General features: G+C 42.3%; 1 protein-coding gene across 1 annotated transcript in view; it reads right to left on the reverse strand.

The window, feature by feature from the left end:
• MYO3B (myosin IIIB) overlaps positions 1 to 14,917 on the reverse strand; it is a 380,991-nt gene that overhangs the window by 139,691 nt on the left and 226,383 nt on the right. Inside the window, exons 24-25 of the mRNA XM_069540813.1 lie at positions 11,840 to 11,917; positions 9,441 to 9,646 (exon numbers count right to left, since the gene is read on the reverse strand). Of these exons, the coding sequence (XP_069396914.1) occupies positions 9,441 to 9,646; positions 11,840 to 11,917 (284 nt within the window). The remainder of the gene's footprint in view (positions 1 to 9,440; positions 9,647 to 11,839; positions 11,918 to 14,917) is intronic.

Genomic DNA, 14,917 nt, shown 5'->3' on the forward strand with positions numbered 1-14,917 from the left:
CTGAATTCTACAGATTGATTTTGCAATGACTATTTGGATGTGTTCAACTGTGTCATTTATGTATTTTGAGGATGGGCTATGAAATCAGATTGACTCTCATTTCACATCCTGACTGTACCACAGACTACCTGTGTGACTTTAACCAGTTTCCTCATTTGTAAAAGTGGAATAATTTTATCTATTTGGGGGTCTAGTACCAGTAGTAAGTGAGATGTATATGTAAAGCACTAACATGAAGTCTGCCTTAAGCAGATGGTCAATAAATGCTCCTCTCTCCTTTCTTCTCTTCCTTTCTTTGACAAAAATTTATTTTTCTCTTCCCCAACCCAAACGTCTATGAAAAAACAGCTAGCAATTTTTCCTCTGAGTCATCCCTAAACCATGGTTTTCAGGGTTGGGCAGATATGCACTGTAAAGTGAATAGAACATGCTAGAACAGGAATGACTATGGGGTCAACCGCAGGTCAGCTGATGGACTGGGCAGCGGTTTCTTAGAGCACCATATTGGAGGGAATTCCAGAGCCCCATCTGGGCTCTGGAGGAAATGTGCCTTGACTGAGGAGCCAGGTCTGCAGCTGGGGCTGGAGAGCAAAGTGGCGCCCATCTGCCATCTCTGTGCCAGGAGGTTTCCTCGCATACTCCTGCTCTTCCACCTTTTCTCTTCTTTGTCCGTGATCTTCTTCATTCTGTCTTCCTTCTGTTGCTTCATTGTTATTATCCAACATAAGCTAGTCCCACTGAAATTTGTTTAAGGAATCTCCAAGCAGGGACATCGTTTTACATCTACTGATTTTCATAGAATAAGCCAGGCAGCCAGTTCAAAAGTCCAGGGTGGCAGTCTTCTCAACTGCACTGATACTGTCTAACATCTTCATAGCATCTTTCTTCTTGTTTTCCTTTATTATTTCTTCACATACTGTTTCCATAGCATGGCCACTGTTCCCTGTGTTTCTTTACTACATGGATTCCTCCCTATAACTGAATTAGCTCATGAGGCTGCCCAGAGAGCAGACATTAAGGAAATTGGGAAAGACAGCCTGGGCTTATTACTGCTGCTACTCAGTATCTTTGGAGAGTAGTGTGATTGATATTACCTCTTGTATCCACTTTTCAAATCACCACTATAGATTTCAGTCTCAATTTGCAGAGCTATCAGCTACAAAAATGATTTTTCTGATACTTGAATAGATAAGAAACAGCTGTCAGCAGTTTGGGCTCTGTGAGAAAGGGAGGGTCTTCAAAGAATAAGTTTTGGGATTGTGAATCATCTATAGGCAAGTTGGGAGGGATCTTCAGGCCAGGCCAGGCCAAGTTGAACCCATACTGCACCCTAAGAATGGAGAGAGGTGGTCACAGAAATTCTCTTCAGTCCATAGTAAACTGGAGAGTTACTGATACTGTCACCTCCTTAGAGATGGGACCTTGGCAAAGCTACATCATCCCTCTGGCCTCAGTCTTCTCATCTGTGAAATGGGAAAGTTGGACCAGGCCATCTCTTAGAGTTTTTCAATGATATCTTAAAAGGTAGTTTTAGAATGTTTTTTGTTTACTGCACTAACCAAAGTTATAACAATGGTAATATAAGAGTTAAGGGAGAAAAGAAGTCATCTAAGGTCTCACCTATATAAAAGGCATCAATGCACACAAAGCTGGGGAGCGGTGAGCAACTCATTCTCTCAAAACAACAACAACAACAAAAGGGTGGGAATGACAGTATACAAGAACAGCAGTTGTTAGAGATTCCTCCCAGAGAATGCCACCACTCAATTGCTGCCCCTAGAAGCTAAATGCAGAGACTGTTCACAAAAGCATGCAATATATTTTACTCACGATGCTGAAGCTGTCCGTTATCCTCCCTGTCCATATCCTTACATATCTCTCGCAACCTCGTAAATCAATTTGCAGGGAACTGAGGATTCTGTTCACTTAGCTGCAGATATAGTAACTTATTTAAATAGCACATTAAGATCTATTTTATGTCAGGCTCTCATCTGTGTGGTTATAGGTGAAAAGAAAAAACCCCAGGGATGTCCTGGGAGAGATAAGGCATGGCATCGCCATCTGAGCTGCTGGAGGATTTGTGTTTTCCTAATCACTGCTCACTACCCAGAGAAGAAAGTAGCAGCTTTATTTTTTGAAAATTGCAATTTGGATTTCAGTCATTCTTGAGATGTCTGGATTCTTCTGTGATGCTGATTTTTCTCTCAACTCCTGTTCTGTGAGCCAGTACTAACCCTGGGACTCTGTAAGAGAATATCAGGGGCCCTGTCCTTATAGATAAAGTTTTCACAGTGATAACTGATGACATTCAGTTCACTCTGCAAGAGCTAAAAGAATTTGTTGCAGGCTTAAAACTGCAAAAACATCTTTCCATGGCAATGGGATTAAAGGGTCCTCAATATCTTGCCTGCTTCCACTCAGGCACTTCTGCACTTTTAAATTCTTAAACTACAATCCTGAGGAAGAAGCTGGTAGCAAGGAGTAAGAAATGAGCGGGTTAAAAAAAAAAAAAAAAGAAAAGAAATGAGCGGGTTGTGAGGAACTGAAAGTATTTATTCAAGTTCATTCAGCCCCTTAGTCGTTCAGGTCACTCCTTCATTCAATTAATAAACATTAGATTTCTTTTCTGTGACAAGCATAATTAGTGCCTCTCCCATTACCATTCCCACTTCTTCCTAGCTAACTGAACACCAGTTTTTCTTTGGGTCACAATGCACCCAGCCCCAGACCCGTTCCCCACTTTCTAAACCCCTCTTTGTAGCTAGGAATGGTCATGTGACTCAGTCCAGGCCAATGAGAGGTTATGTGAAATGGTTTCCAGGAAAATGTTTTCTTTCCTAATAAAAGCTGGGCAAATGTGGCTGACTTAGCTATTCATCCTACCCCTTCCCTTTCTTCCTGCCTTGAATGCAGACATAATGCCTGGAGAGGTAGCAGCTACATTGTAACCACGAGACTATAAGCTAACCCATACACACTAAAGCTGGTAAAAAGAAATGAACGGAGGTCAGAAGATACACAGGCCCCTGATAACATCATTGAACAGCTAATATAACATTAAAAATAGCTTACCTCTCAATTTCTTTTTGTGAGAAACAAACAAACAAACAAATCTGTTTGGCAATGGTTCTCAGTTTGGGCAATTTTGCTCCCCAGGGGACATTTGCCAATATCTGGAGACAATATTTATTGTCACAATTTAGGGTGGGGGGGTGTTGCTATTCGCATCTTAAAAGGTAGAAGCTAGGGATGCTGCTGTACATCTTATAAGGCACAGGGATAGCCTTCCACAACAAAGAAGTACCTGGTCCAAAACGTCAGCAGTGCTGAGACTGAGAAACTCTGGGTTAAGCCACTAAAAATATTTATTGTTTGTTATTCATAGTCAAATGCATTCCTAATTGATAGATTCCCTCATTTGAGAAATACTAAACATACACCATGGGCTAGACACTGTACCATACAAGATGCTAGAGATACAAAAATAAGTAAGAAGTCAACGGTCAAAGTCCAAATATGAAAGACTTGAAAACAAAGGTCGACTTCGAAAATGTCTGGATGTCTAGAGTTGCTCCAGACAATCCACTGGCAAAAGCATGTGGATCTCAAAGGATTGCTCTAGAATCCAAGAAAGTCAACTGGTCAACTCTGGAGATGTCCTCAGTGAGGAGTTTTATGGGTCTTCTCTCTTAGAGTATAAATTGAGATAGAAAGAAGGCTTTGTTAAGGGAGTATTAAATCATGGCAAGAATTCTGCAGTATGAAAGGGAAGAAGCAGCCTTCTTGAGCAAAGTAATTACTGAAGACTATTCTTAGAGTACAAATAGAGGCCAGGTGAGAGACCCCGACAAAGAAAAGTGACATCCAACACAGTCCTAGAGAGGACAAGGCTATTATGACCCATACTGATAAAGAGAAAAGTGTCAAAAATGCAAGAAGATGAACTCAAACTGGGCCAGAATAGATCATAAGTTTTTTCTAATCCCTTGGTGAAGTAGAGCTGGAAACTGTTTTCAGAAACCTGCTGTATAGTAGAGCGGTGGTTCAAAAGACAAAGATCCCAAAAAACAAAAAGCCAACTATGCTTAGGTTAACTTAGTAAACTGTATATAGTTCTCATTCCAGAGTTAACACTGTTATTGTCAACGGAACTTTTATTCTTCTTAGAAAATTCTAAATTAAAGATCTCCTCTAGCTACCCAGGTTGGGGTAGACCTTTTGGCACTGTTACAGTTGATTCCAGGGTATGTATTGGTCAGATAAGGGGTAATGAATGCCTATGGTTTTAGCCTATCCACCCTCTTCCTCTCCTTCCTTTAACAGAGTCCCTCAGACCATGGTTCACATGGGGCTGACTCCATGCCCTGGCACTTGACCAAAGACCCTGCCAATCATCCCCTTGGGCACAGTTACTGATATAAGCACCAGCACATGACCCAGGCTGGGACAACCAGAGAGTTCCTTGCATGGGAACTCTCAGGAACTTGCTTGCTGCTGATGTCGCTAAGCCTTTAGGATGCTTCCTACAGGAGCTTCCAGGGACCGTCTCTGCCGACATGTGAGGAAGAACTGCCTAGCTGACAAGAAACTCCAAAGAGGGGAAGCAAAGCTGCTGAAAAGAAGACAGTGGTTTGGTAAAATGGCTTGATGTCCTGTATCCAGACATATCTTTGAACTTCCTAGTTATGTAAGCCAATATATCATCCCCTTTTAAATTTTGCTTCAATTCACTTCAGTTTCGGTCACTTGTTATTAAAAGATTCCTGACTAACACACCAAGTAAGCAGCCTGCTTTTAGAGGCTCTTGCCTTAATAGGGCATATGTTGTGTTATGTTAGGGAGCTCTAATCTAAAAGATTCCTTCTTTTCTGGAATGTGAGCTAAGAGGTGGGAAGATGAGAAAACAGTCTAGAAAGGAGCCAGAGCAGAGACTCTCCCTTGTCCTGTGAAGTCTGTCTCTTCTAGAAAAAAAAAAACATCAGCGTTTATTGTAGAGAGAAGGAAGGAAAGTTTGTTTAAAAGTCACCTTTTTAATGTATCAAACTCTAATGACAGCATTTTCAAGCTGGGTAGAGACTTTTTATTAACTTATTATGGTTTCTTACCTTTTCTTGATAGAGAGCTACTTATCACTTACCTGAAATCTTATGCTCTAACAATCTAGATTCTACTTTATAATGCAGATTAAACTTAACCTCAACCAAGCCAGCTCCATATTCTTGTCATGCACTTCAGAACTGCAAGGACCAAAGAGTCAGTCAGGAGATGGTAAAAGAAGATAGTGATGAAGGGGAAGGAGTAAAAGTTTGATTCAATTCAATAAATATTTATTAAACGCCTAATTTGTATCAGGGACAGTGCTGAACAGTGCTGGACAGTACAGATACAAAGTTGGGTGCAAAAGATCCCTGCCTCCCAGGTGGTTAACGTCAAGGTAAGAGACCGGCAGCTAGTTTCTACCTCAATGTAGTCAGCGCTACTGATGAAGCTCAGAGGGGCTCCTAACTCAGCCTGGGAGAGTCAAGGAGGGTGTTGCAGGGAAGAAAATGCCTGTTCAAAGTCCTGAGGAATGAGCAGGGGTTAGCCAGGGTAAGTCGGCTGGCTGAAAACTTGGAGAAGGGGGATTCAGGCACCAAAGCACGAGCACAACATGAGCTTTTGCTCAAAGCAGGGAAGCATGGAATGATGTGGGGTGTTCCTAGAACTCTTAAGTAGTCTGGTTTTTGCTGGAATGTGAGCTGAGAGGTGGGAAGACAAGAAAGAAGAGACTGGAAAGGTGGGCAGGATCCAGACAGGGAGACTCCGCATATCAGGCAGAGGGGTTGATGCTCACCCAGTGAGGTCTGGGATGGTCATTTCAATTAAGGATTTTAATCAAGGAAGCAACATGATTAGATAGGAATTTTAGGTAAATTGTACTCTGTGGCTCTTTGGAGAACAGAACAGGCATGAAGTCCATTTAGGAAGTTAAGTCAAGAGGGTGGACAAAAGAGCCTCAAAAGGTTTGGAATAGGTATTGATCAATGGGATAGAATTGAGAAGTCAGAAATAACTTATGACCAATTTATGGTCAATCGATTTTTAACAAGGATGCCAAGACAATTCAACAGGGGAAAGAATACTCTTTTCAACAAACAGTGCTAGGAAAAGCTTGATACCTATGAACAAATGAATTAAGTTGGACCTGTACTTCACACCATACATAAAGATAATTCAAAATGGACCACTGATCTAAATATAAGACCTAAAACGATAAAAGTCTTAGAAGAAAACATAGGAATAAAGCTTCATGACCTTGGATTAAGCATGGTTTCTTAGATATGACACCAAAAGCATTACTGACAAAAGAAAACACAGAAAAATTTGGCTTCATCAAAATTTTAAACTTTCATTCATGAAAAGATACCATCATGAAATTGAAAAGACAACCCACAGAATAAGAGAGAACATTTGCAAATCATATATCTGATAATGGGCTAGTATCCAGAGTATATAAAAATCAATAATTAAATGGGTAAAGGATCTGAATAAACCTTTCTTCAAAGGAAATAATACAAACGACCAATAAGCACATAAAAAGCTGTTCAGATTAGATAGTGGTTATTGTTGCACAACTTGTGAATACACTAAAACCTTAGAACTGTGTACTTTAAAAGGGTGATTTTTATCATATATGAATTATATCTCAAGCTGTTGCTTTATTATTATTATTATTGTTATTATTATTAAAAAGCCTTGGGAGAAGGGATGGGGGATTAATAAAGCCTTGGGAGAAGGGATCGGGAAATTCCCAAGGGAAACTTTTTGAGAAACTTTAGCAGGTAAAGTTGGCAGGACTTTTGATGGATTGTTTGAAGAAAGTGAGAAGACAGAGGTGACCCTAGATTTCTGGAGGAGACGAAGTAGAGGAATAGAAGGGAGAAGGAGATGAAGGAGATACCAGGGCACATAGCTCTCATGCCATCATGAGAAGAAATGGAAGTTGCTGATGAAGGAGAAGAGGTAAGAGTTTCACCTTGTTCAACAGACACTGATTTAACAACTGTTATGAATTGGGTCCTGGGAATGCAGTTCTCCCTCCTGTGAGCTCAAGTGGGAGAGGTGGGCCTTTCTGGAGGACTCAGAGGCTAAGGCCCCGGAATCTGCATGTAATCTCTGAAAATCTTTAGGATGTGGGCTCTGTGTATTCCCGACTTCTTATCATGCAGATGATGAAACACCTTTTACAGAAATATTAGGTTACTTGCCAAATACTATATCCAAGAGGAGACGAGAACTCCGACCTCCTCACTAAATTATATTATTTACTACAAGAGTTTAATAAACAAACCATAAGACTTTGAACTGAATGTGCTGTGCTGCCCTTGAGACATTGGCCAGAACACATCCCAATATGTGCAGTCATATGTGTTATCCCAGTATAGACCTTCTGCCAGACCACACTTCAGAGCCCACTGACCACAAAGCCAATGAGTGTTCACAGTCATTTTCTGTGATGTCTCAACAGCATGACTTCCAGGAGGTTTCAGCCAGCTGCCCAGCACTGTCAGGTGGCCTTTCTCATGCCTACCTGAGACTAGATAGATGAATGCTTCCAATCCACCTGGCCCCACTGATGAGAGGGTGTTGGAAGTAACCCTTTCTTTGAAGGCTCCATGAATGGAGAATAGGAAGGGCACTTCTAAGTCATTTTGCCAGATTATTCAAGGATGATGGGGCAAAGAAATGGTTTAGGTTTGGCCATGTCTGCAGACTTGGGTGACTTGGGGAAGCCCTTCTGCATTTGGGAACCCGACAACATAATCCTCAAAACACAGCCTTTCAGGTGTGCACGTCAGGCTTCAGTACTGAGTGCCAGAAAATACAAAAAGGTAAAGAGTAACATTAAACAAGTCTTTATCTTTTATTTACCACCACCTGATAAGCCCTGCCTTTGATTGTTTCGTCTGCATATTTCCTGCTAAGAGTTTACAAAACAGCACTCCTGAACAGGAAGATAAGAGGCGCACCTATTTGTTGAATAACATCAAGGGGGGAAACTGTTAACTCATCCATTTTGTTGTTAAGTTGCTCAAAAGGATCAAAATACCAATTAACCTGCTGGCTCAGAAATCTTTGATACCCTCAGATTTACTGACATTTTGAAACTCTTGTTCATACTTGCCTATTGGCTTTCTGATTACGAACAAAGAAGTGCCAATCTGTTTAGCATTTGACCTGTTTTCTTAAATATTTTTATGTATTCAACACTTAGTGGCTAAAAATACTTGACTAGTCACATTCATGAGCTAAAATAATCTTTTTTTGTTTGTTTGTTCCACCTCCAAATTTAAGAGGGAAAAAGAGGCTCTAAGACACTTCGTTTTAAAAAGCCATTTCGTTCTTATTTTTAATTTAAAAGCTCTCATTGCAAGGAATTTTTTGTGCCCTTTTGTCTCCATGCAATTTAGTGGCATTGGGAAGACCTGATGAAGCGACCTGCCATATTATGATCCATTCTTCCCTGAGGAAAAAATGGAAAAATGACCTTGGGCATTAGTTTCAGAATGGTGGTAAAAAGAAACAGATATTATAATGAATATTAATTTTCCTCTCTGGATATCCTCAGACACTAGTGTTCCTCAGAGATGGTTTTTTGTTATTCTTGTTCCTTATTTCTTCACGGAAAGTTTTGTGAAAATCCTACCTGTAATCATATGCATGTGTAAGGCATACCTGTGGCAGCTGTTCAGAAAAGAGCAGCATTTCACTGTTAGGTAAAGGCAGTTTCTGGGTTTAGAAAGCTCTACAGCAATTTTTGCAATAAACATTTATGGAATGCAGTAGACTGAGGAGATTAAAAGTGTGGCTGCTATAGCCAGACTGCCTGGGTTCAAATTTTGGCTCAACCATTTACTAGCGTGGGATCTTGGTAAAATCACTTAATTTCCTTCTGTGGTTCAATTTCCTCAACTGTAAAATGGGGATAATAATAAAGCCTAGCTTCCAGGGCGGCTGTATGGATCAAAGGAGATTATATATTTGGGACAATTCAGGTGCTCTGTAGATGTTAGCTATCACATTATATCGTGCCAGATGCTGGGAGAGGAGTGGGTGCATTTACATTTGCCAGAATCTTGACCCATTTATGGAGGGATAATTTTGTCATAGCAATTAAATATCTGGAGATTTTGAAACCTAAGGATATATAACAGATAAATATCTATGGACATTTTTATTTTTCAAATGTGATCAGGAGGGAGCTTAACCTGTCCTCCAGATGACTGTATAATTTAGTTGGAGCACAGGAGAAACACAACAATGAAGCAAGTAAATGCTAGCTGGTAACTAGCCAATTCCATGTTTGGAGGCAAGTGGGCAGGAGGAGTGATCCCAGGGGACAGAAGGGCCTTGGCAGAGCTGTGTTGAACATAATGTAGTTCCCAAGATACCAGACTGACCTCTTCACAAACTCTTCAAAGAGGATACGGTGGGAATAACCCTGCTGGCGGATGCTGACCGTCTCTAGGATGCCTGTGGAGCGGAGCTGGGCCCGCACTCTGTCTCGGGTGAACTTCAGTGCCTCTCGGTCATCGTTGGGCTTGATGCAGCGTACAAAGTGGGGCTGACCCACCACCATTTTGGAGAGCAGATCCATCAGAGAATACTACCAGGGAGAAAAACACACATGAAATGAGGTTACCACAAACATAACAGATAATTACGACACAGGCCTGCTGGGCCTCCAGGGCAGTTTGTTGGCTCGTAAACAACTCATGGAACCTTTGAGGCTACACAAGAATCCAACAAAAAGAAATAACAATATAAGTTCTGACAAGGACTTATCACTGCCCACAGATTCAAAAGTATTCTTTAAACATCACCTGGTGCCAGGCAAGATCCCATTTGGCAGAAACTCAGCCGCCTAAGAACTTGCTTAGGTTACCTCGTAACTCCACCACCAGAACTAGCTTGTCTCTGGTATGCCGAGGTGTTCATAAACTGTATCCATAATGTAAAATACCCAGCTTTGGCTCCCCGACTCAGGGGTTAGAGCACTGGTCTCATAAAATGTCCAGCTTTCAGGAAGGGGTCAGTTGCTTCTTCAACCTAACAATCACCAGAAAGTCTAAGCAAACCTTACCAATGTCATTGTTAATAAGGCAGAGGAAAAACAAGAAAAATAAAGAGGGCAAAGAAAACAAGAAAATCAGCGGGAAAACAGATTATAATGAAGATGAACTAACATACAGCGAGTGTCTGGCAGGGGCGCTCGCAGAGAGAGCGCACACGGAAAAGCTGAGCGGTGCTCACTGCTCCTCACGGGCACCCACTGTGGCAGCTCCTCTTTTGGACATGCCTTCAGGGGCAATTACAAGCCACGTGTAAAATCAGTTTCATTATTTCATAATCCTACCTCCTACTAATCCAATACACGGTTACCTAGCTTGGCAATGTGCCTTTTTTTTTTAGCATTTGGGGACCAGTATTTTGAGGACACCCAACTGGTGGTTGTTACGGATGTATTTCTGAAAATTGTTAAGCCAGAGGCTTCTTCTGCTGAAAGAGGGACTCTAGGATCTTGAGGATGCCTCACAGAGTCCATCAGAGCCTCCAAATCCCATGGGATACACACACACACACACACACACACACACACACACACACACACACACACACGCTAGGAGGATATAGTCAAGCCACTAAAGGGACATGATCAGGGTAGGGCTCAGATAAGAAATAAGTGGCAATTAGAAATGTCCAACCATGAGGGACGAAGCAGGGGCTGAAAACCCACCTGCTGGAGAAGGGATCACTGCACAGATGGAGTGCTGGACCCAAAGTCCTCTAGGCCCTTACAATCCATACCCCTGAGGCCAATTCTAGTCTGCCTCTAAAGCACAGCTGGATACGTCAGACTTCTCAGCTTTACATCTTTCTTGAACCTGCTAGCTTTTGGTGGAACCTTCTTTGCACGGCGCTGGCTCCCAGGCCCTACCCTTCAGCCTGCCTGGCAATTCCAGCTCATGATCCACTTGACTTACCATTCCTGCCAAACCCCTTCCTGTGGCCGACCCCAACTTACAACCTTATTTCGTCATCCCTGAGTTCAGTAGTTCCATCTCTGGCTTAACAGCATGTCCGTCATGAAGCTGCCTGGACCTCAGCTCCCCATAGTCAATGATCTAAAAGGGGCTTCCAACCCCAATGCTTCATAATTTGAAGATAAACAAATCTGTTCAAATTAGTACAAATTGACAGTGTCTTATCTTTCTTATCTAATGTGCATTTGACAGAGTCCCTCTAGAGATGACGTTTTTACTCAAAGGAGTCATTTCACCAGATGAAACATGAGGAATTGTGGTAACAGAGATGGGAAATAACTGGGCTCAGGCAAATGGGTCTTGCAATGGGTCAATTCAATCTAGGAAAAGAAAGTCAAAGCTAAGACATAGCCTCTCATGAACTTGATAAACCACCTTCTGGAATTGTATTAACTACTTTACTTCTCAGTAAATATGCTGGAAAAGTGGCTGACTCCAGTAGTTTTAAGGCCAAGGAGCAGCTGAAATGCTAACAGAATCAGCACATTCAATGGACAGGGCTATGTGCCAGTGGTAGAGAGGGCCTTCTGTAGACACTTGAGGGCTCATCTGGTCTTTCTGAGATCAGAGAACACTGTCTTCAGAGGGGGGTTCCCTGTTATAATTTTCCTCTCCCTATACACCACCACCTTTCTTAAATGACTCTTGAGCTTTGCTCTTATTTCAGTGACTCTGTGGTATCTGGGCCTCTTGTGGGAAGGGTTGGCAAGTCCTTTCTGGAAACAGGCAGAATAGAGATCAAGAAGACTCCATACCCGGAAGTAAGAAGCCATGGTCTGCCCCTTCATGTTGGTGGTTTCTTCCGGATGCCGTATCACCTCCAGAGTGTCCACCTGGAACACAGGCAGAGGTGAATGGTTTGAGGATATAGACAATTTATTTTCCCCAAATCTGAAAGGTAATTTGGTCAAATATCTGAGGGGCCTTGATGTTTAGGACACAACTGTACAGACCATGGGGGAGGATTTTAAAGACATCTAAAAGAAAAACAGAATTCGCACTGTTCTACTCTCTTGACAATGACCGAACTCTGTGACATACTATATGGTCCCAGTACAAACCCCCAGCAGTGTTATTTCTGTATTTCTCCATGCTCTAATGGGCCACTATTAAGTTCTCCAATAATGTCACATGAGACCAAATTATTTCTTAAAAGAAAACTGGGCAAAACCCATGAGGCTGGGTGATTACAAAGCCCCGGACCCAAAGCCCCGGTTGCACCACAGGGCATTAGGGGAGCCCTTTTGCCTTCCGGCCATCAGATACTAACCCTGCCACACCCCTCCTGCCGCCCAGAGTTACCACATGCTCACTGCGGACCAGAGCTTGGGATACACCTGTTCCCAATCATCTGCCCCAACTACCTGGGCCGACTGGAAGGAATTTAGAATGAAAACAACTGTAGCCAACAGTTGTGGCACCCTGTGTTCCATCATTTTATCACAACAATAAAATTCCTGCTCCTGCACACACAAAGCTATTTGGTTTGCAGAGCACATGAGCAGCGTTTCAGCACCAGCCTCCTTTGTGGCAGCCTCCCATCTGCTCGGAACAGGTGGCAAGGGTATGAAGCACAGACATTTGAACTGGAAGATGCTGCTGTCAGCACGTGTGTTCCACTCAGTGGACTGCTGTCCAGGCAGCCACCCCCCCCATGGGGTGAGAATGTCTGCAGCCTTGCTCAACAACAGTGAGAAGTGGGTGCTAGAAGGGACGGGGCCATGGGGAGGTGGGTGAATAATGACGCTTACCTCGAGGGGCATTTAGGAGACTGTGTGCAAAATGGAAGAAAAGGCTTCAACTGGCTTGGATAAAGAAAACAGGTCTGTTTAAGAAGGGGAATAAGTGTGGAGCTAAGTTTTCAAAAACTAGAAAAGCAACCTAAATAGTGAGCAGGAATATAAGGGTAACTCTGAGAGAAGTAATGTCAGGGGTCGGGGGTCGGGGGGCGGTCCGCGGTGCAGCTTGCATTCTCTAGGCTGCAGATTGGATCTGTTCCCACAGCCATCATTTCATTTGGATGCAGCTGAAGCAATGGTACAACTGCCTGTAGGTCTGACTTTTTAATATTTTTAATGAGAAAGGAGGAAATGAGAGCTCTGTGTTGAGAAGGAAGGCTGCTCTCACAGAGAAAAGAGAAAAACACAAACACACCCACCCCACCTGCAGAGGTCCTATGGTGTTATCTGCAGGGACCACATGGAAGGTTTCTTCCCCATCTCACCCCCACTTGGCGGATAGAGCTCAGCACTGGTGAGGTTTGGGGAAAGCTAGTTAGGACTGAAGGAAGAAAGATCTTGGCTAGGGTCTGCCTTCGGCCAAATTGTAAATTCTGAGAGTTTTCCTAAACATTCTTTCTCCCCACCTGACCTTCATGTGCACACAACTTCTGGGAATTTCTCACTATTTCTTTTATTCAGAGATCCTCCCTGAAGAACCACAGCTTGCTCTGAACCCTGCTTTTTCCTCCTTCCTTTCCCTCCCTTTTCATTCAAATTAGCCAGAGAATGCCAGCCTCTCAAACTGTAATTCACTGTGAAAGGGCAGCTGAAAAGTTCATCCATGTTTCTCCTACTAGTAGCATTTACCTGTTACCCTTCCTCAGAACATACAGTAGACCCTTGGCATTTGAGAATTTAACAGTTTAGTGATCAGAAAAATCTTTGATGTATGTTAATTCTGCTAAGACATAATTTAAAAAGTGTGATATGTATTGTTTTCAAGATCAGTACCCATCCCCTGCAGCAAACTGGAAAAATACAGAAGGAAGCACTAATTTGCAATCCAAGTTATAGGGCTGGTGTGCTCCTGTAGCCACCCAGCACGACTTTAGTTCTGTCCTTATACTCACATACAGAGTAACTCTTGTAAAGTAAGTAAAAACCTATTCTGTGTTACATGTAACTTGGAAATGTTAATGCTTGTCTACAGTTCATCACCTACATATTTAGTACTATATTTTAAAGAATAAATAATATACTATTGGGGTACCTTCTAATTTAAGAATTTGGAAAGGTCTTGGGTTGGTCAAGGGTCTCTTGCATATCTGCATAGTCATGAAGTTCTCCTGTGCATGGAGTGGATCCAAAAGAGGGAATTTCACTTCAGACAAGGGACATACCAGAAGTTGCCTCTCTTGACCTTTCAAAGTAGGAGACCTCTGTCTGCACTGGGCCTGCCATGACCTCCACAGAATTCAAAAAAACTCGAAAGAAAAAAAAAAAGAGATGAGAAGGTTGTTGTCTAACCTAAGAGCTTGTCTTTCTGAACTAATTTAGTTAATGGTAGCCTCATTTAATTAAAAAAAAAAATGTCTCTTAGAAACAATCCAGAAAGTAGGTTCTATTGAGGTCATCATCTAACAAATAGTTCTTTCCAAAGGTGGGGATTTCACAACAAAAAACCAGTCCTCTCCATAGCATCTTATAAGTTTTTACCTCAGATAGGAGGAAAAGAGACAGGAAAGGCTTCCTAGGCGCAGGGGGTATGTGCTACAGGGCACAGGGTTTGGAACTGGACACACCTGCTTCAAATTCTGGCTCCTCTGCTTAATAGCTGTATGGACTTGGACTTGTTAACTTCCCAAAGCCTGTGCTATTAAAAACCACTGCCTTGAACACACACAAGAGGCCAGTCAGTTCCCCTTCCTTCATTACCATGTTGGATTCAGTCTTAGCTTAGTGATCAATACTAAGGATGCAGGGTTTTGTTCCATGGAATAAGGTGAGTACTAGCGCCCATGCAACACAGCAAGGACATCTTTTTATTTATTGGCAGAGAAAATACTTCCAATGAAAACAATTTCAAAATGATCAGTAGAACTGATATTCTGG

This window comes from Delphinus delphis, chromosome 7 (genome assembly GCF_949987515.2).
Source record: "Delphinus delphis chromosome 7, mDelDel1.2, whole genome shotgun sequence".
Classification (NCBI taxonomy): Eukaryota; Metazoa; Chordata; class Mammalia; order Artiodactyla; family Delphinidae; genus Delphinus; species Delphinus delphis.